Source organism: Anolis carolinensis, unplaced genomic scaffold (assembly GCF_035594765.1).
Source record: "Anolis carolinensis isolate JA03-04 unplaced genomic scaffold, rAnoCar3.1.pri scaffold_10, whole genome shotgun sequence".
NCBI lineage: Eukaryota > Metazoa > Chordata > Lepidosauria > Squamata > Dactyloidae > Anolis > Anolis carolinensis.
The window spans coordinates 7561068-7588310 of NW_026943821.1; the positions used below are offsets into that span (position 1 = coordinate 7561068).

Consider the following 27243-nt stretch of genomic DNA (forward strand, 5'->3'; position numbering starts at 1 on the left):
GTCTTCATCCTGGTGAGTCTCTCTGTCCCGGACCATTTGGTGTAGCTTACACTCACCGAGCCCGGATCCTTTTATCTTTGATCCTAATTTATCTACTGCAAAAAGAAGAAAAAAGGGAGAAAGAATAAGAAAAGAAAGAAGGAAGGGAAAGAGAAAGGAAAGGAAGAAAGAAGGGGGAAAGGAAGGGTGGGAAGAGGGATAAAGAAGGAAAAAGGAAGGAAAGAAATCAGGGAAAGTGTATGCTGACCTAAAGGTTGGCAGTTTGAAGCCACAGGTCGGGGTGAGTTCCTGCTGTTAGCACTAGCTCTTGCCAACCTAGAAGTTCAAAAACATGCAGACATGAGTGGATCAATAGGTATCTCTTTGGCAGAAAGGCAACAAAGATGCCCATGCAGCCATGCCAGCAACACGACCAGGAGGTGTCTACAGACAACAGGCTCCTCGGCTTGGAAATGGAATAAGAGCACCTCCCCATGGCAGAGTTGAGCACCACCTCCAGAAAGCTGGAGATGAAAGGGGAAGCCTTTACCTTCATTCTGTGAATGTGTATGTCATTTTATTCCACTGTATTAAGGCATTGAATCTGAGTATGTTGTACCTATCTGTTTGCCTATCTGTGTATGCTCTGAATCCCCTTGGTGAGATAGAACAGAATATAAATAAAGTGTATTATTATTATTGTCAGAGCTGGAGAAGGGAGAAAGCAGGTTGACGGCACCCATCCATCCCCACCCCGACACACAGGAATATACGCTAGCTACTTTTTAAAAAAAGGAAAAGTAAGACCAAGACCAAAAAAGTACCACCCCATGAGAACAAGAAACACAGAAAATGCCAGGCTCTTTCTATGAGTGTGTGTGGATTTTTTTGTTTTTAATTTACAACATACATTTTTAAATAATAGAGCATTCTTCTCCAGTCTCATCTCTACCATTCTTTTGTAGAATCTTTTTAAAATACACATAAATTACAATATTGAATATACAAATCTGATAAAATACTTAAAACAGGAAAAAAATCAGATTGGCAACCACACCAAAGGAAAAAAAAGTGTTTGCAGTATTCATCTCCTTAGCCCCTGCTGTTTTGGTTTGTGTTAACTACTCCTTTTCTTTTAAATATATAAAACAGAATGAAAACAGTCTTGGGCAACAATATACAACACCCTTTATTAAAACCTTTTCTGATCCCTGTTTTTGTGATCTGTATTCCTGCGAAGGTGAAATCCAGAATACCCAATCTCTAAATGTGGACCAAAGGGCTCTGGATTCATGTATGATATTTTCAAAAAATATGAGAAAGAGCTAGGATAACAGAAAGTCCTACTTTTTCTCCAGTCTCTTTACCTGTTACCTGGATGGTAAATTTGGGGTGCCATGGAAGGGGGAGAGTTTGGGCTGCAGGAGACAGCTAGAGCTAACCCATAGGATACAATATATGGAACTGGAATACATTCTTCCACAGAGGATACAATCTATGACAGTGGTTCTTAACCTGTGGGTTCCCAGATGTTTTGGCCTCCAATTCCCAGATATCCTAACAGCTGGTAAACTGGCTGGGAGATCCACAGGTTGAGAACCACTCATCTTTGGGACTGGAACATATTCTTGGATTGCCTTAAGTACCATTCAGAAATATGGGAAGCCCCATGTTCTTTAGGACATCACATATCTGCAATGCTACTGTTGAAAAGTTGCCTGTGATTGCTAAATTGTAATTTCCTCAAGGAACAGGTTTATATATCTCCCAGTTTCTTTGCAAAGTCTTGTTTGAGGGATTCTGGGAGTTATAGCCCCTCCTTCCCCACAAATTACAGGGGACTGGACTAGATGGCCCCTGTGGTCTCTTCCAACTCTATAATTCTTAATTTATAAGATCTGGTTCAGCCCTTGAGCCTAGGTCATTAGGAATTTCTGATCCCAAGGAAATTTGTCCCCGAACAAGACCCGTTCTTTGAGTAAGGCTTGCTTCTAGTGCTTAGAAATACTCCTATAAGTGCACAGTTAAGGTATTCACATGTAAATCAAACAGTGATGCTGACTCGTCATAATAAACAGCTGTAAAAATTGAACCACAGTATCCAAGGGGGGGGGAGTGGAAATAATGACAAGGCAAAAATTGTTTTGAGGCTTCTGTAGATTGTGTGCTTTAAAAGGGAGTGGTGTTTCACAAAGGCATGCCCTCTTCCTTACTGCACTTTTGACATCTGCAGGCATCCTTTTCATTCCAAATTGTGTCTATCCTGTTCTCTGTCTCTTATTGACCAATCACATATGGGTCTGAGAAGCAGTGAGAGAGAGATTAAGCCACATGCCATTGATACATATTCCTTAAAGGTAGTTATTAAAACGATGATTGGGGTCCCTAGGCCTCTCACAGTGGTGTGACAAAGTGTATTTTGCAGATGCACTATTTCCCACCTTGGAAGATCAGTGAGAGTTTGTTTTGTTTTCCAGTTAGAAATCTATTACAGTGGTTTGTCAAATGATAACTATCCCTTTCACCCTGATTATTCAATTGTACTAATGCTTTCAATTCCTACTTATTGGCTCTGTCTCCATTCCTCGACTAATACAGTGGGATCAGCAATAATGACAGGAATGAAATATTGGAACTCTTGTACCAACCTTCCTTTTCAGAAATAGAAGGTCTTTTTTAGGACTGAACTGGCAGAGAGGTTTGGAAATTTAGTCCAAATGATATCCACCACCCCCCCCTCCGCCGGCATTTTTGATTTGTATAGCACCCATCTTTTCCTCTAGTGCTGTGAATTCCATTGTCCCTGCCTCATCAGAATGTAAATCTTAACAAAGGTGCATACACACACAAACTTACACACGCATACGAAAAAGAAAGGATACAATGAGGGCATTAAAACGTACCCTGTAAACCGAACCCTGTCTGCATAAACAATCATAATAAAAGTGCATTGCTATATCTTGCACCAAACTATGTTTGACCTAAGTTATTCTTCTGCATTTAAGAAAATCCACAACACTCTATAGCTTTCTCAATTTGTTATTATTAATAATATGGCATGCCAATGCAGGGGTACCCTGGGACTGTAGTTCCAATCTCACACATCAGTATAATGACCCTCCAACACTGTGAATAACATATGCCATAATGTAGTCAAGAATTATCCCATACCTGCCCCTGCATTGTTCCATCATTTCCCAAATTCCTTAAAGCTCCAAAGATGCTACAGAATCAATGTTCAATACCAAGCAATCTTTTAACCAGTTTGAGTTATTTTGATTCTCGTGTGAATGAGAATGAAAGACAAGGATACTATGAATATCCTCTTCGTGTTGTCGAAGGCTTTCATGACCAGAATTACTGGGTTGCTGTGAGTTTTTCGGGCCATATGGCCATGCTCCAGAAGAATTCTCTCCTGGTGTTTCACCCACATCTATGGCAAGCATCCTCAGAGGTTGTGAGGTCTGTTGGAAACTAAGCAAATGGGTTTATATTTGTGGAATGTCCAGGGTGGGAGAAAGACCTATTGTCTGTTTGAGGCAAGTGTGAATGTTGCAACTGACCACCTTGATTAGCACTGAATGGCCTTTCAGCTTCAAAGCTTGGCTCCTCCCTGCCTGGGGGAATCATTTGTTGGGAGGTGTGAACAAAATCTGGCTACCAGTATTTAAATAAATTCTAAAATCAGGACAACTCTCAGAAAGCAGGAGAATTCGAGGCATGAAACAATCAGGCCCAGTTCACACCTCCCAACAAAGGATTCCCCCAGGCAGGAAGCAGACAGGCTTTAAAACTGAAAGGCCATTCAATGCTAATCAAGGTGGCCAATTGCAACGTTTACACTTGCCTCTTCCTCCCACCCTGAACATTCCACAGATATATAAACCCCACTTGCCTAGTTTCCAATAGACCTCATCACCTCTGAGGATGCCTGCCATAGATGTGGATGAAACGTCAGGAGAGAATGCTTCTGGAACATGGCCATATAGCCCGGAAAACTCACAGCAACCCAATATCTTCTTCTCTCTTTAAAAAGGGTTGACTCCTTAGACTTTTCTCCAGATAAAATCTGATTCCTCAGGCTTTATATGATCCTGCTTTGAGTTCCCACCATGAAAATGTAAAGGTGGAGAAGCAAAAGCCTTTCCGTAATAACAGCCACATCCTTTCCAGCAGAAAATTTCAGAGACTTTCCAAAGACACTTAACCCCAATTCCCATCTCCATTCCAAGGGAAGGACAACATCTATCACAGAGGTGGGCAAACTGGAGTGTATGTGGGGCCATGGTTTTTAAATTTTTTTCCCTAAAAACAGTTAAATGTGTTGCCCCCAATTATTATTGAGGATTGAGAATGTAAGTGTGGAGTGCAAATCATTGATGCCTTACTACAAAACATAGTACAGCACAGGCATAGCTCAGTCAGTAAGGTCTCTGAAAAAGATCATCTTTTTTACAAAGTTGGTTTATGTGCCCTTTTCCTCCTTGTCCTCTATCTATCTGAACATTTTGTAGCAGCATTGGTATTAGAGAGATGGTGAAGGAGGGCTGGAGAAACACAGGCTTTCGGTACGGGGTGGGTATCAGTATGTCTGTAATAAACAATACAATAAGAATTGAGCTGGGTTCTTCCTGTAGATGTGTGCCTGCTTACAACAAGCAAGGTGAACAGCAGCTGCCCCCAGAATCCAGGTAACCAGCAACTGTACAACATATCTATATGACTTATGGCAAACCTATCATAGGGTTTTTCTGGAGCTGAGGGTATTTTGACTTGATCCAGTGGGTTTCCATGGCCAAGGATGGAATTGAACCCTGGTCTCTAGAGTCATAGTTCAATGTTCAAACCACTACATCACACTCAGTTCCAGACTATCTAAAAGGCCAAACCTCCCTATATGAACCTGCCAGAGTTTTAAGATCCATAGGGGAGGTTTTCTCTTGGTCCTGCTTAGTGAGGACACAAGAAAAACTGTTAAGTAGCTGCTCCCACCCACATGAATTTCCTTTTTGGTTCTCCTTTTGATTTTATCAAGACTCACAAGGAGATTTCTTATTGGAAGGGTGCTTCATTATATTTATGCCTTTTAAAATATGCTATATTGTTTTAATGCAATTTTAAACTGAATTTATATTTATCACTGGGAAAATTTAATTGATTGATTTAGTAAGCCACTGTATCTGGTTGATTTAATTGATTCTTTTAGTAAGCCACTTCTGGAGATTGGTGTCATATAAATTAATTAAATAAATAAATGAAAAGGCAACACCTGCTCTAATGCTCTCTTCTACAAAATCATTAAAGGAATAGATGCCTTCTTCAGCTTTCACTCAAGAAATTTCAAAACTTTGCCCGCCGAGGCATCGGAAAGCTTCTGAGGTCTTGCTCAGTGAACTTGGGAGCAGTCCCAAGGAAGGCCTTGTGCCAACAAGAGATAATACCTGGGGTCTATGCAAGTGGTGATCCATCAATCCAAAATCACTTGCTCCAGAATGGAGCTTAGTATCTATGTTGTGAGGGTTTTTAAAACACTATGACCTTCAAGGCATGGGATGGAAGGCAGAAAAAAGATGGTGCCCCTACCTCATTAGGCACACATCCCTTTCATTTCTCTCTTGATTTTTAACTTATTTAGTTAAAAATAAGACAGGAAACAGACAGTACTTGCAACCTGTTATCTCCTATATGGCAACATCCCATTGCCATGCCTGCTAAAATTGTTCAGCTGTGTTTCCTTGCTTGATCATTATTTCTTTTCTTAAACCATTTTGTTGTAAAAATGATTCCCCCCTCCCGGCGATTTTGAAAACTGGAAAATGAAAACAGAACAAAACAGGAATTCCACCAGTCTGCCTCAAAACACAGTGCTCTTTTCCCCAACACTGGCATAAGAAGGTTGGAGGGGAAGCGGAAAGAGGATCCGAGAGTGGGGTTGGGGAAAAGTGGGGTCGGACCAGACGCCCCCAGCAAACTTCCGGCTTTGTGGAAAGCTGCCGGCGTATGCCTGCCGCCGCCCTGGCAGCTAAAAGTGAGCGCCCTGTATTGGACCCCTCCGGCTTCACCGCACAGCTTTGTGCTTGCCCCCACAGCAGCCGCAGTGCTCGCCACACCAGTGGCAGGCATGGAGGGGCAGGTAGCAGCACATACAAGGGACCACGAGTGAGAGGGTGACCAAGGCCATCCAGCGGATGCAGAAGTGGGGGTGGCCGGTGTCGCAGGAACAAGGGTCCGAGTACTCCCCTTCCGAGTCCGACATGCAGTGGTACAGCATGCTCTCAGCGCACCACATGCAGGTGAACTGGTAGACACAGCGGCCAATGGGGTCGGGGGCATCCTGGCACTGCCCGCGCCCGTTCTCCTCGTTGTTAAAGACGTCCCGGCAGTAGACACACCGAGAGGGTACTGTGTCCTCTTCCAAGCTTGCTGGCCCAAGTGGGGGTGGCTGCTGCTGCTCCTTCAGGGGCTTGTGTTTGGGGGGTGAAGGGGCACCATGGATGCGGCAGGAAGGAGAGGCTTTGGGGTCCTTGAGCCGCCCTTCAGCCCCAGGCGGGAAGCTATACTCCTTCTCCCGCAATGATTTGTCACTTCCGCCGCCCTTCTTGAAGTGGACGCACATATCAATCTTATCGGGGTCCGGCTGGTGCTTCTGGACTACGGCCCGGCGGTAGTCCTCATAGCCTTTGGTCACCCAGAAGTCTCTGCAAGGGGAGATGCTCTCCAATTCCTCCTCGTCTGGGAGGGTCAACTGTTGCAAGGGCTGAGGCTGGACCTGATGTGTAGGAAAGAAGAGAGCAAAAATGGCACCATGGTGTTCATATTACAAAGGAAAATGGGTTCCATGGAACTACAAAGACAAGTATCCACTGTACATTAATACAGATTTTTTAATGTCATTAAACATATATTTAGTTCAATGCATCAATATGAATACAAAAACAAATAAAGCCATGGCTATATAGTAAAACACAAGACTGTTACATTCACAGTAAAAGGAATATTTTCTCTTGAAAGATGAATTGACTCCTCTTCTCATACACAATAATTGTTCTTATTATTTTGCTAAGAAATAGTAGACTCCAAATGAGAGTCTTCATCAGGTTTTTTTTTTTCCGTGTCAGGAGCAACTTGAGAAACTGCAAGTTGCTTCTGATGTGAGAGAATTAGCCGTCTGCAAGGATGTTCCCCAGTGAACACCTGGATGTTTTTTATGTTTTTAGTATCCTTGTGAGAGGCTTCTCTCATGTCCTCGCATGGAGCTGGAGGTGTTAGAAGGAGTTCATCTGTGCTTTCCCCGGGTTGGATTCAAACTGGCAATCTTCAGGTCAGCAACCCCACCTTCAAGTCATTAGTCCTGCTGGCACAAGGATTTAACCCACTGCGCTACCGGGGTGGAATGTAGTCTGTAATCTGTGTTGGTTTTTTTGTTGTTTTTCTGATAATATGGATCCTATAGGGAATATATATAGTGGCTAAAGATTATTTAAAATACATATAGTTGCCGTAGACATACACTTTACAATCCCACTATTCATATAGCAGGCACATTGGTCAGGTGGTTGCAATGTAATGTAGCTGCTGTTATTTATGAATCACATTAGTTACTCAGCTTCATACTCGCATTGGAATTAAACTGTTAGCAGAGTATGAATGTTAAGAAATAGAACTTTCTGTGAGTATAATTTTTTACATTATCTTTATTATATATATTGTACGTCTCATGCAATTATGTGTACAGTAGAGTCTCACTTATCCAAGCTAAACGGGCCGGCAGAAGCTTGAATAAGCGAATATCTTGGATTATAAGGATGGATTAAGGAAAAGCCTATTAAACATCTAATTAGGTTATGATTTTACAAATTAAGCACCAAAGCATCATGTTATACAACAAATTTGACAGAAAAATTAGTTTAATACGCAGTAATGCTATGTAATAATTACTGTATTTACGAATTTAGCACCAAAATATCACGATATATTGAAAACATTGACTACAAAAATGGCTTGGATTATCCAGAGGCTTGGATAAGCGAGGCTTGGATTAGTGAGACTCTACTGTATTTTAAATAACCTTTAGCCACTATATACAGTATGTTCCCTATAGAATTAATATTATCAGAAAAACAACACAGATAATAGACTACATTCCACCTTATGAAGACTCTCTTGAGTCGAAACCGGTTGTGAATTTGGAGTCTACTATTTCTTAGTAAAGAAATAAGAACAATTATTGTGTATGAGAAAAGGAGTCCATTCATCTTTCAAGAGAAAAACATTCCTTTTACTGTGAATGTAACAGTCTTATGTTTTACTGTATAAAACTGTATCGCTTCTCGGCCTTTTGGCTAAGATCAAGTGTAGTACTGTATAGCAATGGCTTTATTTGTTTTTGTATTCACATTGATGCATTGAACTAAATATATGTTTCATGACATTCAAAAAAAAGTTATTTATTACTGTACCATGGTATTTGTGCAGCAGAAGAACTTCAGCTTGGGCTCCAAGAGCCCTCAGGGAATGACTACGGGAAAATTTAAGCTGGTTTAATCATGATCTAAGAACCACCATGGTGGTTTCAGTGTTGGACTACAGATATGAAAAGGTGTATCCACATTACACAGTAACAATGAATATTCATCATTTCCATCAATACATAAATCTGCAAAAGTTAAATCCACAAATGTGGTGGGCTGACTGGGAAATGGCTGAATCTAGTGCTTCAAAAGCTAACATGACTCCTCACTACTATTTGTCTTGCCTTCACCACCAGGTAGCGTAACAGCCTGAATGAGAAATCCAAGTTCACATTTCTTTCTAGCTCCTTTCAGGCAAGATACTTTGAGACCAACCCACTTTTTTGTAAGGATAAAATCAGGGAAAAACATATTTATGCCAGCCAAAAAGCAGCTTGGATACAGAGATGACGAAGAAAATGGATAGTAAAGGAGCTGGTTGGCTGGTTGCTAGGCAGCCATTCAGTGCTTCCTCCCCAAGATCAAAAATGTCTTACTACAGCACAAAGAAGCTTGACACAGATCCAGGAAGAAAGAAGAAAGCTTTTTAGTTGGCTTATAAAAATCTGGTGTGCCAAGGAAGTGGGTGGTAGGGATACTGACATCACAATAACGTAGTTACAATTTTTCTTTGCTTGACCTTTTGTGTGAGACGGATCAATGGCTGCCTTTCCGTTGTTGGATTGCAACTCCCATCAACCCTGACCAACAGTCAATAGTGATGGGCTATTCAAACATGAAGGGTTTTCTTCCCCATCTTCTCCCCTCCCATTCAGGCCACCCAAAATCCTTTTGGAAAATGAAAATCTCTATAACCCTTGTGGAGATTTTATGATCTTTGGAAAGGCATGATTTGGAAAGTTGCAACCTTTTGAAAAATGATGCCATAACCTCTTGGTAAAAATCATGACCTGTTAGAGTCATAACCTTTTGGGGAAATGGCATTCATGCAAGGCAATCATGTTTCTCATCTGTTAAACTGATGTACCTAGATATTTCTTTGAACTGTTAGGGACAAAAGTATGCCAATGCACAAAACATACATAAATAGCAGAGTTTCAGATGTGTTTTTTTAGTTGCCCCAAAACATCTACTCTCCCTTAAAACATTTAAATCATGCTCTCAAGAGAGAAAAAATAAGCCCGCCACATCATTTTATGTGGCTCTCCATATGCTGTACTACAATTACTGTATTCTTCACCATTATACATTATGTCTAAGGTTGATAGGAATTGTGATACATGAACATCTGGAAGACTTCAGTTTGTTCTGTTTAGTCAGGATAGTGGAATTTGAATGTAAATACAAGGCTTATGGATATGGTATCTGACTTTAAAATGCCCTTTAACCTTTCCCCAACCTCAGAGCCACATAGTCGCAATTTCCATTAGCCCCAGCCTGCATAGTGGATAATCAAAAGTGATGGGAGCTATTGTTCAATAATATCTGGCGGCCCAAACAGGGCAAAAAATTAGAGTACCCACCACTATGTAAAAAAATGTAATTGGCCCTCTATCTTCACCGGTTTTCCACCCATGTATTCAATGGCCCTTTATAGGCAACCCTAAGGCTGATGTGGGCCTCGGTGAACATTAGTTTGACATCCCTTCCCTATAGAAAATGGAGCAAATGTATCTTACACTATTCTAGAGAGAAGGGCAGGAACCAAGTGTATTCAAATGATAAGAAAAGAGATTCCACTTGAATGGCCCCCTGACACGTACCGGTCCAGCCGACCCTGCTCCCTTTGGCGTGCTGAAGGAAAACTCTTCTGAGACAGATGAGCGGATGTAGCAGCTGGATGAGGACTCACTGGTTACAATAGTGATGGGTTTGGGAAGCATTTCTTTCTGGCTGTTGGAAGAGGATTCACTATCTGTGTGCACCTAGAGAGAAGAGAAGGTAGTTTCCAAAGGCAACAAAAGTTATATAAAGTCCGAAGACACTTTTGCTTGGGCACCAGATACAGTATCAAACCCAGAGTAACTACACTTAGACTAGGATTGGAAATTTTACTTTTTTTTACTCTTTGGGGGAATACTGGAAGCCATAGTTCAAAAAACAACTTTTCTTAGCTCTGCCCTAGAGTCTCCCTTCTGAAATTTCATTAGATATTTGACACAAGCTTCAAGAATATGTTAACAAACATGACAGATAGAAACTTACTTTTTTAATACAAAGAAAAATGAATTCCATTAATACTGAATTCCACGGCCAATGCCATTTTTTTTCCTGCACAACCTGAAATCAGAAAATAGACTTACTGCAAGAGCTTCTTCCTTCCCTTCTGCTTCATCCTGACAGGAAGAGGAAGTGGAGGAAGGTGACAGGGAACCTGAGAATAAGAAATAGAGGAATAATAAGCCAAGACATAAAATTAAACTGCCAGGAATACCACATGTAAAACAGCATGCCTGGGTAAGTAATACTAATAATTCTCACTATTACATAGAATTATAGAATTATTACTATTAGTATAAAATAATCCTTTTCACACATTCATAATCACAGTAATTTTTAGAATAAGGGTGGAGAACCTTTTTCAGTCCAAAGACCTAATTCAGTTTTGGAGCAATTCTCAAGGGCTGCATTCTGATGATTGGCAGAACCAAAGGCAAATGGAGCAAGGCCAAAACCACCTATATATTTTTGCAGTAAGAGCGACATGCTCTTACAGCACTTAGCTAAGTATTTTTAGAATTTTCAGAATAAGGAAATGGCCTAAGTTTCATCACTTCTTTCCAACCACCTCCTTACAAGGTAGGCCATTATAATAAATAATGCCATGTTTTAACATCTTGTTAACTTCAAATCTGTGAATATCAGAGAGCCAACTGGCAGAAATTAAAAAAAAATCTACTGTGCTATTATGTTGTGATGGTGATACAAATATGGGCAACCAATGCTGGCAATGTAGAGATTAAAGAGACCAAAAGACACACACCTTACAGCATGCCACCTTTACAAACTACTGTGCAGCTCCTAAAATCCCCTGGAGTCCCCCAAATCCTGGTGCAATCTGGGGGCATTTTTGATTAAAAACCAGAACCAAAACTGGTGTCTTTCTGTGTCTTCCCAAATCTAACCAGAACCCTGTTCTCTATAAAAGGATTCTTACATTTGGGCATACCAAGTTCAGAATCTCTGACTGGTTCAAAATACAGCAGCCAGATTGGTTACAGAAACATCTAGGAGTGAGCATATTACACCTATCCTAAAGTCACTCCACTGGCTGGCAATTAGTTTCCGGGCAAAGTACAAGGTGTTGATACTGACTTTTAAAGCCCTACATGGTTTGGGTCCAAGTTACCTAAAGGATCACCTTCTCCTATTCAATCCGCCCCACACACTTCGGTCTTCTGCAGGGCATCTGCTCCAGTCAGAACCCGACTGACAACTACCACCTAGAGGGCCTTTTCATTGGCCACCCCAAGGCTGTGGAACAACCTGCCAGTAGAGCTCTGACAGCTAAATCACCTGTCGGAATTTAAGACACAAGTGAAGATCTATCTCTTCTGACAGGACAGTCTTTAAACATAAACATAAATTTTAATGCATGTCCTTAGTTTAATCTCTGTTTTGTTTAATTTAATATGTATGTCATAGAGATACATTTTGGTATGCAACTTTTCTGGAGACACATTTTAGTGTATTTGTAGTGTTTTTACTGTATTGATGCATTTTAATTGTTTTGTAACCCATCTCAAGCCATGAGGAGAGGTGGATAAGAAATAAAATAATAATTGTTATTATTATTATTATCATCATCATTATTTGATACACAACAAGATTAGTACACAGCAAACAAGATGACTATGCTGGCCTTTGTATTGGATCACACATCAGACACTTCTCAAGTGTTGACGTATTATTTTTATTACTTATCTACTTGGCTGATCCCTTGTTGTCCGAATATGATGGTCCTCCAAGTGCAGTATTTTGGTGGTGGATACATATTATTATTATTATTATTATTATTATTATTATTATTATTATTATTATTATTATTATTATTCTATATTGGCCAAAATGACAACCAGAAGCAACATCACAACTTCGGCTGTAATGCAGCTAACTATCGAGATAGGTATAGGACAAAATAAACAGGTGGAGCCCATGGGAGGTCATTAGGTGAAAACGGGCCTTTGCCACCCTCCACACAGTTGCTCACCCCTTCAACCCTTGTGAGTCTGTGATGGCGCCAAAATCTGAACTAGGGATTTTCACTTTTTGAGTGCTTGTTGGCTGAGAAGAATGGAAATCTTTTATAAATATCCACCATTACTTAGTGGTAAGGTTCGCCCAATCAATCCATGAGGTAGTAATGTTGCTCTCTCTCTCTCTCCCTCTCTCTCTCTCTCTCTCTCTCTCTCTCTCTCTCTTTCCCCTCTCTCCTTCTCCCTCTCTCTTAGCACCTTGCAGTATGACTCCTGCCCCCTTCCTCCCCTCTCCCATTTTTTCCTGCATCCTCTTCACCTTCGGCAATTTCTTCCAGGGCAGCCTGCACGCCCCTCTCGAAGGCCACAGCATCTGCAGGGCTCTGGAACGTAAGACCAAACTTGTTGTCCCCCACTTTCCAGTGGTGAAAAATGGGGTTCACCTTGTTGTAGACAAGGTCCCTCTTCAGCGTGCACTCCAAGATTGTCTGCAGGAAGAGAGAAAGAAGTGTGTCATGGGAAGAGTTGCTAAAGGCTATATAAACATCTATGCAGTCGCTATGATTCCAACTGGCCCAAATGTTGGGAGCAGCTGACTTTACACTCACTTGCACACTCTCTCATGCACTTACACCAATTTAATGTCACCTCTGCTCCACCACAACCGAATATAAAACCCAGATGGTGACATCTCAAGGCCAAAGCTAAACAAAGAACATTTTGAAAATAATTATTTGCTGTTACAGAAATAATTGTTTACTCTGCTTACCAAAAGTAATAGTTGCTTTTTTATAAAATATATGAAGGCCACCTGTGGTACTGCAAAATGAGTGAAGGTCAGGAACAGGTTGAGAATCCTTTATACAGAATTTCAAAATAGTCCCAAATCTGAAATTGTACACATGGGCAGCAGAGAATCCTTGGATGTGGATGGCCAGCTGTCAGTTATATTCCTGAACATTCTTCACATCCATGCAAGTCAGAGGTTGTCTTTGACCCCGCCTCCTTCTACTTCTGCTATAGAAGATGTTTTTGGAAGCAGAGTAGGTTTGATAACATTCAATTATCTGGGTCTTACCGTCTGGTCCCGGAGGCGCTCCCCACTGATCAGGTACTGCCGGTGCCGGCCTTCCTCGGGGTGTCGGACTTTGCAGAGCACCACGTGGCTTAGGCCGCCACCCCCCATGGGCACCCAACCCCCACTCGAGTCGTCTCGGGTCATCACCACAGCCCGCACCCGAACCATGTAACTGGGGGGGAAACACAGATCAGAGGAACTGTCAGACAAGAAATCTCATCAATAGACCCACTATCAATTGGAGGAAAACAACTCTCCCCTCAAACATACCACTCACCCATCACTAGCACATCCTCTCTGCCATTTCCCAGATTTAAACCGGATTTATCTTTGAGCAGACAAGATCAAAATTTGGTCAAGATTATAATATTTACTTTATAAAAATATTTAAAAAGAAAAACACATGAGCTAGGAGAGACTGCAACAGTTTAATTTTGCTTGAGCCTACGGGAAAAGGCAATCCCATTCCTTCCTCTCGTCTACTGCTTTTACTGAGTGCAATCTACTTTTGAATACAAACATCAGAATGCGGTCAAGACAGGCAAAGATATAAAAGATGGAAAACACACCAGCTATGAAAGACTGCAGCACTTAGCTTTTGTTTGAGCCTGCTGGAAAGGACACTTTTCCATTCCTTCCTCTCCTGAACTCATTTGGAGCAATTATAGTAAATGAGCAAAGTAGAAGAAGAGGTGAGAGAAACCAGAACATTTTAACAGGTGAAAAATTGGGATGATAGAGGATTAATCAGGATTGTCCCTGCCAAATTAAAACAGTTGGTGGACACAATAGTTAAAGGATTAAAAGTATAACCCCTTTTTGTACACATTCATGCGTTATTTTAAGAGTGGTGTCCACAGAAATAAAATGTATGTGTGCATCCATAAATCAATTAGAAAATGCAATAGCAGCATAAAATCTCCAGGTGTGAATTCATTTTTAGCCCTGCAATTCGAGCAAGCCAGAGCCCAATCCTTCTTGCTCAATTAAGACATAAATTTCTGATAATATCAGAAATTTTAGGAAATTTAAGTATCAACTGGAGATGATATGGAAATAAACAGCAACTTGACCGTCAATACCAGGCCTCCAGATAGTCAACGGGCAGAAACTAACTGTACCCATTACCACCAATGAATGCCAATGAACACCAGGTGCTGTAAACTATATTTTAGAGAAAGGAACTGACACAAAAAAAAACCCTCTGAGTATTCTTTGCATAAAAAAACCCTATGAAATTCATGGGGTTGCCATAAGTCAACAGGTGACTTGAAAACATACAAAAGCATTAAATATTGTTATGTTATTTTCTTAAGCCATTCACATAGAGCGTATGAAAAGTATGGCTAGGAATATTATCTCTTGAGCAGTAATGCAGACAGTTGTTTTGTTCTAGTTGGAGAAATAATCCAACAGATACGTTTCACACCATCCCCAAAAACAAAAGATAGAAATGCCAATAAATGAACCTGGGACAATCTACATCTAAAGCCATTGCTCCATCAGTCAAATGGTACATAGAGCCAAAATGCAGCAGACTTTACACTACTTCTGCCACTCTCCTTTGTCTGTTATGCCAAAACACAGCAAAGCCTTGCTTCGTACGTGTTATGTAAACTCCTGGTCTAGCTGACTTTGATAGCAAGCAGATGATTTTCAGAATCTAGCTTGAAACGTTAATCATTAAACCACTGGGGCAGAGGAGGGGGTTATGTGAATAAAAGGGAGGCAGAAGATGCTAGTTCTGATATCCTAGAAAGAGCAACAAGGAGACTACGTATGTGGTATTGATGGCCCGGCTAAAGACATCTATCTGTCAATATGACAGTAAGCCATGACTATGCCAGGCACATCCTTCAACATTTCACAGGTGAAATCTCAGGCACATGTGGCCTCGCAACACTGAATTGTGGTCAAGGAAGTGCCAGTAAATGTTTCAAATAAGGAAGAACACACATGTGAGGAGAAACTGCAGCAGCTTTTGCTGCATCTTACTGTGAAAAGCAAGATTCTACCCCCTCCTCTTCCCTCTACTGAGTTAACCAAAACTGTTTCTGAATATTGAACTCTATTTGCAGCAGTGGAAGGAAACTGAGGAGAGAGGGAAGAAAGTGGGAGGAAGGGAGAGAAACTGGAACACTGTAAAAGCAGTTGAAGAAGTGGAACAAGGGATTAAGCTGGACTGTTACATTGAGACAGTCAGAGTATATGCAAGTACAGTAGAGTCTCACTTATCCAACATAAACGGGCCGGCAGAATGTTGGATAAGCGGATATGTTGGATAATAAGGAGGCATTAAGGAAAAGCCTATTAAACATCAAATTAGGTTATGATTTTACAAATTCAGCACCAAAACATCATGTTCTACAACAAATTTGACATAAAAAGTAGTTCAATACGCAGTAATGTTATGTAGTAATTACTGTATTTACGAATTTAGCACCAAAATATCACGTTATATTGAAAACATTGACTACAAAAATGTGTTGGATAATCTAGAACGTTGGATAAGCGAGTCTTGGATAAGTGAGACTCTACTGTAGCATGCGAGTAGCAACATAAAGAAATACAGAGGCAGTGGTTCAACAAGGTTTCGACTAAAGGGCAAAGTCTGAGGTTTTGCCACGAACCATTTGATGGAGACGCAGACAATGGAGCATCGGCACCTGGATTATCATAAGCAAGCCAAAGGCTGACCTAAACAGCAAACATCCCTCTTTCATTTTTTTTTTAAAAACAGATCTTTCCACATTTTGTTTTTAAATCTAATAGTTTAAAACTGGAGAGCACACAAAGGTTCACAGATCTTTACAGCAACTTTTCTATTCTGAAAATGCACTCGCCTCTCCTGCAACAAAATGGTGCTTGTTTTCCACTCCACATCATCTGGGCAACAATAGCAAACTCCCATTTTGTTCCTTGTAGACACAGAAGTGTTCTGACACAAATGCTGTAATAAGTTTTAAACTTGACACTATATATCCTTAGATTATTTCTTCCTTTCCTTAACTGAGCATAGACAAACAGATTTGTCAATCTGCCTGGACATAGCATGAATGTAGATCTCAATATAAATCATAGAGAAAAGGTAAGTCTTAGATGTATATGCTTTACAATTGAAGTAATACACACGACTGTCTAAAACCACATCAAGCTTTATAAAAGTACAGGGGACTCTAGGCATCTGATGAGATTTGGCTCCAGGACACTTCTGGATACCAAAATCCATACATGCGCAATACTCATTACAGTGGCACAGTAAAATGGCCTCCCTTATATAAAATGGCGAACAACTCAACAGAGTGCCGGAGAGAGCCTGAGGATCTGTGAAATGGCGGGAGGCTACAGCAAGCTATGCCTACACATCAGCGTCATGCTCAGCACACGGCAAAATCAAGGTTTGCTTTTTGGATCTTTAAAACAGAAGTCAAGCCATGTTTTGTTGACTCTGTGGAAACAAAACCCATGCGTGCAGGGGGACGAAAGTATCTGGACCAGAGTATAATTCTCCTAGTTCAGATAATGGAAATGTGACATTTTTGGATTATCACTCTGAGAACCTCCTAGCATCCTGCCCCAGGAAACAAGGAGCCGTCATCGCAAAAGACAACATTTCCCAATTCTGGTGTAGCTGCACCAATGTGCCAACACTGATATGAGTCTGTCAAAGATAGGATCGAGGCCCATCATGGTACAATTTCTCCCGCATCTTGCCTTCCCTCCACCATTAGACAGAAAACCCTGGGGCATGTGTGGCCAAGCTACATGAGAATAGTCAAGGTGGCAAGGGTTATTAAGGAGGAAAAGCACAGAAGAAGCTTGCTGTTCCCTGAATCTACTGGGAACAGTAATATTCAAGCCATTCTTCTCCTTTCCCTCTTACTCAGTTAACTGAGTGTGCAAACTACTTTAACACTTTGAACTCAGTTTGCAGCAACTGAAGTGACTGGAAGACAAAGGGGGAACAGGGGAGGGAGGGACCAGGACATTTTAAAATTGGCAAAGAAAGTGGGAATGCAGAGGATTACGCAGTAGTTTTCTGGCCTAATTGAGAGAGGCAGGCGGGTATAAATGCAGGACTGGAAAAAGATATCAAAGTTCTAGATTTTAGAGTGGTGTGTAAGAAGATCTCTGTATCCTAGCCTATGTATGAATGTATAGCAGGAATGGACAGAGTATGGGCTGCATGCAGACCATAGATCTCAATTTTGTGGCCCCTGAAGAGATCTTCCCAAGCCCTCTCCATTAAAAAGAACTCCAGTGTGACTTTCAGGCAATTTTCCTCTGAAAAAACACATAGAAAATGCATAAAACTATGCAAGGCATCTCACCAACACAGTCTTCTAACATGCCCTAACACCTCTATTTTCCTATGGCATCCCTTCTCAAAATGGTTACCATAAGTGACTCAGAATCTGCCATTTTGAAGACTACCGAGGAAAACAGCAGTATTTTATATCTTACATATCCTCCAAACTTTCACAGATGAAAATGTCCAAATGGGATCATGATGCTGCAGTTATTAAATAAAGAGAAAGCTACACTCCTCCAAATTAGCATCTTTTCACACATACAATCACTACACTTCAATGCCACTTTAACAGCCTATGACTCCAGCCTGTGGAATCCTGGGATTTATAGTTTGGGAAGGTACCCAAATTTCTCTGCCAGAGAGTTCAAATGCCTTTTCAAGTGATGCTTTCTTTTAAATGTAGGCAGGCAAAAGCGACACCAAAATATTACTGAATTGTGTGAAAGTGACCTGCAGCCAGTAAACCACAGCCGACTTATGTTAAACCACTGTATCTATGTTATACAACAGAAAACTCAACAATGCAAAGGGAGAAAAACAACACAAAAATGGTAACAACGTCTGACACCATCACCAAGATATCACTTCAAATCGATACAATTTTGCAGTCAAAAACCTAACATTGGAAAGAAGAAAACTCTGCAGAGGGCAAAATGAGGACACTGCTGCTCTCCAATAAAAATTGTGGGTTTGGGGTTGCTGTGAGTTTTCCGGGCTCTATGGCTATGTTCCAGAAACATTCTCTCCTGACGTTTCGCCCACGTGCCATAGATGTGGGCGAAACACCAGATGAGAATGCTTCTGGAACATGGCCATACAGCCCAGAAAATTCACAGCAACCCATTGATTCCAGCCATGAAAGCCTTCGACAACACAATTGTGGCTTCCTTCGATGAATTTTTTTTCTTCCCCCAAATGTCTGGCATTGCAAGGAAGTTGAATGAATTCACATTAAGAACTCTTCTATTTGCTGTGTGTGCATCCCTTTGGTAACTCTGCCTTTACCTTTTATTTGAATGTTTAAACTATATGTTTAAATGCTTACTTTAAGTTTGGAAATAATAATAATAATAATTATTATTATTATTATTATTATTATTATTATTATTATTATTATTATTATTATTATTATTATTATTATTATTATAAAGAGTTCTAGGTATGAATCAGTATCCCAGTTGAAGCAATACTAGACATTTGAGGACCAAACAGAAAATTCATTTGGGAGAGTAATAATCTTATTCTGGGGGTAATGTTCTCATTCCCTCCTAAAGTTGCAAAGTTGCACCTCTGCATCTGGGCACGTCACATCTGTATCAAAAGCTCAGAAGGATTAGTAAGCAACTTTAAAAACAAAAACAAAAAATGGCAACACAAATTTAGACTGAGGCAAAGAATCTGATGCGAGCCTATGGTTAATGAGCTTCCCAGGAACATTTTGACTAGGTAATGTTTGGGGAAATGCTTGGAAAAGTTACTTTTTGACATTCTTTCTTTTTGCTGTGTGTCAGATCCCATGGAATAAAGAAAGCAAAACATTTCTCAGTATAACAGATGATGGGCCCTTCCACACAGTTATATAACCCAGAATATTAAGAAAGGGAATCTCACAATATCTGCTTTGAACTGGGTTATCTGAGTCCATACTGCCACATATTCCAGATCAAAGCAGATATTGTAAGATTTTCTGCCTTGATATTCTGGGTTATATGGCTGTGTAGAAGGGCCCTAAGCAGGCTCTAGAGACAGCCCTGTGCCAGAATTCAGGAAAAGACGTTAGACTGGACAACAGTGACTACGTTAGCGGGGGGATTATGGGAACTGTGGTCCAAAGGTAACTTTTCTCAGCTCTAGTTGGGAAGAAATATCACTGTGTTAAAAACTGATCTTGTGCAATATAGAAATTTCTCAGATCTTTCTGTTTCACAGACTCACGCCATTACAGGGACCCCAAGGGCTATCTAGTCCTACTCTCGGGAATATATAGCTAAAACTTTCCTGAAAAATGGCGACCTGACCTCTGCTTAAAAATCTTTAAATTGGAAGAGTTCATTGTGTTTCAAGGCAGTATATTCCAATGTTGAACTCTTCTGCTGAAGACACTCTTCCTAATGTGTCGGTGGAATATCTTTCCTTGTAATGTGAATTCACTGAACCTCCAAAGTGATATCGTCAAACACAAGTCCCAAAATACAGAATTGTTAGAATAAAACAGGGTGTTTGAAAAAGACCTCCCTAGTTTTAATGTGTTTATATTTAAAACTAGGGAGTTCTTTTTCAAACACATTGTATAATGGGATTAGTTTGCCCAGCACTTCTAGCTAAACCTTAGTATTTGCCTAAGTTTAGCTCAATCTAGTCCTCTCCAGATGTTTTGGCTATAACTCCCATGATCCTACAATGCAATGCGACTGGGGGATAATGGCAGCTGCAGTCGGAACATCTGAAGAAGTTGAAAAAATGCAAATTGATATTCTTTTATATGTAAAACAGATTTTAGTTGTGATATTAGCTCTGAAATCATTTTTCATCAGTTTTAAGGATTTTGACTGTTAATTTCTGCCAGGAAGCTGCAGAAGCTGCCAGGCTATTCAATGCTAATCAAGGTGGCCAATTGCAACATTCCCACTTGCCTCAAACAGACAAGAGTTCTTTCTACCATCCTGGACATCATTCCACAGATATATAAACTCCACTTGCTTAGTTTCCAACGGACTTCACAACCTCTGAGGATGCCTGTCATAGACGTGGGTGAAACATCAGGAGAGAATGCTTCTGAAACATGGCCACACAGGCCGAAAAACTCACAGCAACCTAGTGATTCCGGTTATGAAAGCCTTTGATAACTCTATTTTAATGTTTGTATATTTTGGGATTTTAAATTGTATCAAAAGGTTTTTGACATAAGCTGCTTTGAGTCTCCTTTGTGGAGAGAAGAATAAATATTACAGTAGAGTCTCACTTATCCAACACTCACTTATCCAACGTTCTGGATTATCCAACACATTTTTGTAGTCAATGTTTTCAATATATCGTGATATTTTGGTGCTAAATTCATAAATACAGTAATTACTACATAGCATTACTGCGTATTGAACTACTTTTTCTGACAAATTTGTTGTATAACCTTATGTTTTGGTGCTTCATTTGTAAAATCATAACCTAATTTGATGCTTAATAGGCTTTTCCTTAATGCCAACATATTATCCAACATATTCGCTTATCTAACATTCTGCCAGCCTGTTTATGTTGGATAAGTGAGACTCTACTGTAGTAATAAACATCATCATCACACCATCATTATATTTTCAGGACAGAGATCTCATCATGTACAAACAAACTCTTGCCTGATGTTTATTGGTAATTAATTGTCCACAAAGGAGTCAACCACAACGATGCAAATCCAAGGAGCAGTATAAGCCGACCCTCCGTTATAGGAGAAAGGGCCATTTTACAACGTAGGATTGCTCGTGCTGCAGGATTTAGACGGCCAGCTAATTCCCGGTGCAAATCCTGTGCAAAATCCTGAACACAAAACCAGAGAGTTTCGACAAGCGCTTCAGCCCCAATCGACAACGGTACAATTTGTTCTCAACAGGGCTGCCAAGGTTGTACAGTCCACACTGAGAAATCATCATGCGTCGTCATCATTTGTGGATTATTCACAGGTTTGATTTTAAAAAATAACAACAACCAACAACTTAGACCAGCCACCAAATAATCAGCTGGGTTTTAATCGATATGGTTGCATCTTATCCTCACCTCGACGTCCCATGTGATCGAGAGACCTTGCGGTCGAGGAAACAAAAATAATCAGTCGTCATTCAAAAACCATTCCTATTTTTTTTCCTAAAACAAAGCTTTAGAATGGAAGAACCTTTCTTATCCATAATGTTTGGTCCCCAGTTTACTGACTGTCCCTGTCGCAAGGGCTTTAATGTGTTAATTGACTAGAAGTGTAAATGTGTGTTTAGCTCAGGCATGGGCAAACTTCGGCCCTCCCTCCAGGTGTTTTGGACTTCAACTCCCACCATTCCTAACAGCCTCAGGCCCTTTCCTTTTCCCCCCTCAGCCGCTTATGCGGCTGAGGGGGAAAAGGAAGGGGCCTGAGGCTGTTAGGAATGGTGGGAGTTGAAGTCCAAAACACTTGGAGGGAGGGCCGAAGTTTGCCCTTGCCTGATCCAGAAGGTTACTGCTTATTCCATTGATCCGATGTTGACACTTTCCTACTCCTGTTCTCGCTTCCCGATTTTTGTACATTCACGTATATACCAAATTGCACATGTTTGCATTTTTAAAAGATATATATTTTTGGTCATGATTTCAGAAGAAAAAAAAATAACTAAGAACAACGAAAGGAATAGCTCAGGTTGCTGGAAGAGGACGGCATGAATGGTAAACATGTTAAACACACAGAGAGAGATACACGTAGCATTCGTAAAGCATGAGGTATGGCGATACAAAGGGACAATGCATTAGGAAAGAGAACGCTAAAAGAGTCGCAAGAAAAAAAGGCAACTTTGAGCCTTCCTATTGCGTCAATATAACACCAGGAAGGGGGCAAAAAAACGTATGAAAGGCTTTTTTTTTTAAAAAAAAAGAAGCAGGGCAGGAGGAATTCGTCTTACTCACAATTTTACAAGGAAGCATTGAACACGGCTTTGAAAACACAATGCAGTAACCTGAGTGAGAAAACATCAAATGTCTTAGCTCTCACCTGAGAGCTAAGACATTTGATGTTTTCTCACTCAGGTCAATTTAAAAAATAGAGAAAAGGAAGGCTCTAGTCCTCATGGCATATATATATACACAGACACACACACATATCTTCTATATATATAAAAGAGTGATGGAATTCTGGCAACCGCCAAAACAACAAAACTAAACACCCCACAACCTCAAAAATTGACAACACAACCCATCATCCACGCCTCTAGGTTGATACAACAAAAAGAAAAGAAAAATAAAGTCCTAATTAGGGGGAGAGGAATAATTGTTTTTATCCAATTGCTGCCAGTTAGAAGGCTAAGCTCTGCCCATTTGGTCTCCTAGCAACCCACTTACCCAGGGGACAGGCAGAGTTAGGCCTCACTTAGGTCTCTTCTACACTGCCTATAAAATACAAATTATCAGATTTTAACTGGATTAGATGGCAGTGTAGACTCAAGGCCCTTCCACACAGCTATATAACCCATTTATAATCTTATATTATCTGCTTTAACTGGATTATCCGGACTCCACACCTTTACCTTAACTACCACCAATTCTTCAGTATTTTATTTCCCATACCACCATACTTCGCCACAGCAATGCATGGCCGGGCACAGCTAGTATACATATATAAACATAATAAAAGTGAAAATATGTATGTGCATATGTTGCTGGAGTGTTCACTTACATAGACAGGCTCCCACTTCCACAAATAGCTATAGCTGCCACTAAGCAGGAGATACCAATGGCCCTCCTTCCAATGACATTGCAGGTTATAGTGAGTGCCGTGAACACGTCCAAGAGCCCTGCCAATGTCCTCCACAAACATAAGACTGCCCACCACCCAAGTGAAGGCTTTCATATGAGGACAATTTCATCCTAGATTTTATGTGTTTCCTCCACCACAGACATCCCAGTGTTTCTTGCCTCTCCATTGGTGTGGAATTTGCATGATCCCACCCACTGCCTCTCCCATAACCCTTTCCTACTCTTTTCTATAGTGCACAGCAAACAGAGAAGAATTGATCAGCAACTGAACATACTGGAGGGGATTGGGGGGCTGCCTCAACATGATGGAAGTTGTAGTTCACCCTGCATCAAGACAGAGCACTGTGGCCCCAACCAGCAATGGACCTGGACCAAATTTGGCACACAGAACCCCCATGACCAACGAAAAATACTCGAGAGGTTTGGGGGCAACTGACCTTGATTTATAGGAGTTGTAGCTCACATCCAGAGAGCAGTGTGAACCCAAAGAAGAATGGATATAGGCCAAACTTGGCACGTATATCCGATACGCCCAAATTTGAATACTGGTGGGTTTTGGGGGGAACTGTCCTTGACATTTGGGAGTTGTCGGTACTGGGATGTATAGTTCACCTGCAATCAAAAAGCACGCTGAACCCCACCAAAGATGGACCTGCACCTAACTTCGCACACAGAATCCCCATGACAAGCAAAAAATACTGGAGGGCTTTGAGGGGAATTCACCTTGATTTGGGAGAGTTGTAGTTCACCTACATCCAGAGAGCACCATGAACTCCAACAACGATGCACGCATGACTGATATGCCCAGATTTGGGAGTGATAGACCTCGATTTCTGGGAATTGTAGTTCACTTACAAACAGAGAAACTGTGAACCCCACTCACAGTGGACCTGGATCAAACTTGGCACACAGAACTACCACGACCAACTGAATAGACTGGAGGGGTCTGGGGGGAACTCACCTTCATTTCTGGGAGTTGTAGTTCACTGAAAACCAGAGACACTGTGACCATCACCAATCATGGATCTGGACCAAACTTGGCACACAGAATCCCCATGACCAACTGAACCTACTGGAGTAAATTCAGGGGGACTGACTCATCATGGTGGGAGTTGTAGTTTAATAACTAGAGTAAACTTGCCCAACATGACAAACTTTAACCACTGATGGAGTTTCAGGGGGTTAACCTGGCTTGATGTGAGTTGTAGTTCACCCACAAGCTTATGCATTTTGTAAAATTGAAAAATGCCTTTTTCAAATAACCTGAGCAAAAGCTAATAGATAGATAGATAGATATTTAAAGTAGAGTCTCAATTATCCAAGCTAAACGGGCCAGCAGAAGCTTGGATAATTGAATATCTTCGATAATAAGGAGGGATTAAGGAAAAGTCTATTAAACATCAAATTAGGTTATGATTTTACAAATTAAGCACCAAAATATCATGTTATACAACAAATTTGTCAGAAAAAGTAGTTCAATACGCAGTAATGTTATGTTGTAATTACCGGATTTACGAATTTAGCACCAAAATATCACGATATATTGAAAACATTGACTACAAAAATGCATTGGATAATCCAGAGGCTTGGATAAGCGAGGCTTGGATAAGTGAGACTCTACTGTATATCTATATCTATATAGAGCAGTGCCAAAGGAGCAAGGGTGAGGTTTCTGTGAATGAAAGAAGATATCAAGGACATTGCATTGAACTATTAATTCCCAACAACGGCATAAAAGAAGTCGGTTCACTGTATGCAACTCTAGATATAAAAATATCAATATGAAGACGTTTTGACAGATTCGGCTGAGGATGAAGGTTCAAAATGTCTGTTTCAGGAATGTTTTGCTAGGCCTCAGCCACCATCGCTCGCCCTCAACCCATTTCAGGGAAGACGCAAGTTGATTCTGAGGGGGGCAAAAATGGCCCCTAAACCCATTCTTATAAAGGCTGTTCATACAGAGGAATGTGAGAACAATTGTGAGGGGAAACGGTGACTGAAAATACCAAAAACCTAACAAGGAATCATGCCTCAGCAACAGATTTTAAGTATCTTGGCTCCTTCAGGAGAAAAAAGAAGCACAGTAATGGTTTGGCGAGGATCTCATTTGAGACACTCGGCTCCCTCACAGTGCGGCCATTTCTGAGGGGAAAAAGACGGGATTGTTATTAAGCTAAACACACGAAACCCTTTTGGAGGGACAACCCCCCCCCCCCCAATCCCTTAGGGTTTCCATTTTTTCATTGTCCCCTGCTATTTATAGTGGCCAATTTTTTAAAAAATTATAGGGCTACGGGAACATTAGAATATGTTTTGTGCCATCTTTGAGCTTTCCTTCGCACTCTAAAGGCAAGGAGCCTGTGAGGGGCCATTTCCCATCATCTCTGCCACGGTCCCTATACTGCTCACAGATGGGATTTCTTATATAAGGTGATGATGATGATTATTATTGTTATGTGTGCCCCTGGTAGCGTAGCAGGTTAAACCACCGAGCTGCTAAACTTGGTGACCGAAAAGTTAGCAGTTTGAATATGGGGAGCAGGGTGAGCTCCCGCTGTTAGCCCCAGCTTCTGCCAACCTAGCAGTTCAAAACATGCAAATGTGGGTAGATCAATAGGTACTGCTTCTGTGGGAAGGTAACAGCGCTCCATGCCGTCATGCCAGTAGCCACATGAACATGGAGGTGTTTACGAACAATATTGTCTCTTTGGCTTAATAATAATAATTATAATTATAATAATAATAATCTATCCTGTATTATGTCCTTACCATCTATGTATTTTAATTCAACATTTTATTCTTGCATTGCTGTTTTAGTTGACTGGTTTTTAACTGTTATAATATTCTTGTTTCATATTGTATTCTGTTTTTATCTTTTATACTGTGAATTGTTTTTTTGCTGTTAGTTATTTTGTTCCATTATGTTGTTCGGGCCCCTGCCCCATGTAAGCTGCCCCGAGTCCCCATGGGGAGATGGTGGCGGGCTATAAATAATAATAATTATTATTATATTTGTGTCTCTTGACTACCATTGTGTCTTTCTTTCTTAGGAACCATCATTTTAAGTATCAGTGGCCTAAAGGAGATCTTTTACTGTCCTCCAATGGAAACCAGATCCGAATAATAACAACAAAGAAGGAAACCGAAGCCTTTGGCTTTTGCTACAGAGGCCAAAATGGTGGACTAAATTACAGGGGCCATGGGCCTGCATGCATCAAACAAACATCTTATCGGGAAATCCAAAATAATCCATACACCGGGCTGGTTGAGAGGATATGATGCCTTTCCTTTCTGATTGTGCAAATGGGACTTAGATACATTACAGTGTGTGTGTTGTTAGATTTTTAATATGTACCTATGCAAAGCATTCTGATACTCGGAAAAATCCTGAAAGGATCCTTAGGATTTCGGATGAGGGAAAATCAACATGTACAGTAGAGTCTCACTTATCCAAGCCTCGCTTATCCAAGCCTCTGGATTATCAAAGCCATTTTTGTAGTCAATTTTTTCAATATATCGTGATTTTTGGGTGCTAAATTCATAAATACAGTAATTACTACGTAGCATTGCTGCATATTGAACTACTTTTTCTGTCAAATTTGTTGTATAACATGATGTTTTGGTGCTTAATTTGTAAAATCATAACCTAATTTGATGTTTAATAGGTTTCTCCTTCATCTCTCCTTATTATCCAACATATTCGCTTATCCAACGTTCTGCCGGCCCGTT

The 27243-nt window shown here is 40.7% G+C and overlaps 1 protein-coding gene and 1 pseudogene across 5 annotated transcripts in view; one reads left to right on the plus strand and one right to left on the minus strand.

Annotated features, from left to right (window-relative positions):
* Positions 1-852: 852 nt before the first annotated feature.
* The window catches only part of spred3 (sprouty related EVH1 domain containing 3), a 35804-nt gene continuing 9413 nt past the window's right edge, over positions 853-27243 (minus strand). For all 5 annotated transcript variants that reach the window (XM_008119936.3, XM_008119937.2, XM_008119938.3 and 2 more), the window contains exons 2-6: positions 13725-13896; positions 12966-13134; positions 10754-10824; positions 10214-10375; positions 853-6748 (exon numbers count right to left, since the gene is read on the minus strand). In XM_008119936.3, the coding sequence (XP_008118143.1) occupies positions 6038-6748; positions 10214-10375; positions 10754-10824; positions 12966-13134; positions 13725-13892 (1281 nt within the window). In that variant the 5' untranslated portion in view covers positions 13893-13896 and the 3' untranslated portion in view covers positions 853-6037. The remainder of the gene's footprint in view (positions 6749-10213; positions 10376-10753; positions 10825-12965; positions 13135-13724; positions 13897-27243) is intronic.
* On the plus strand, positions 8302-8435 carry LOC134293881 (U2 spliceosomal RNA; annotated as a pseudogene).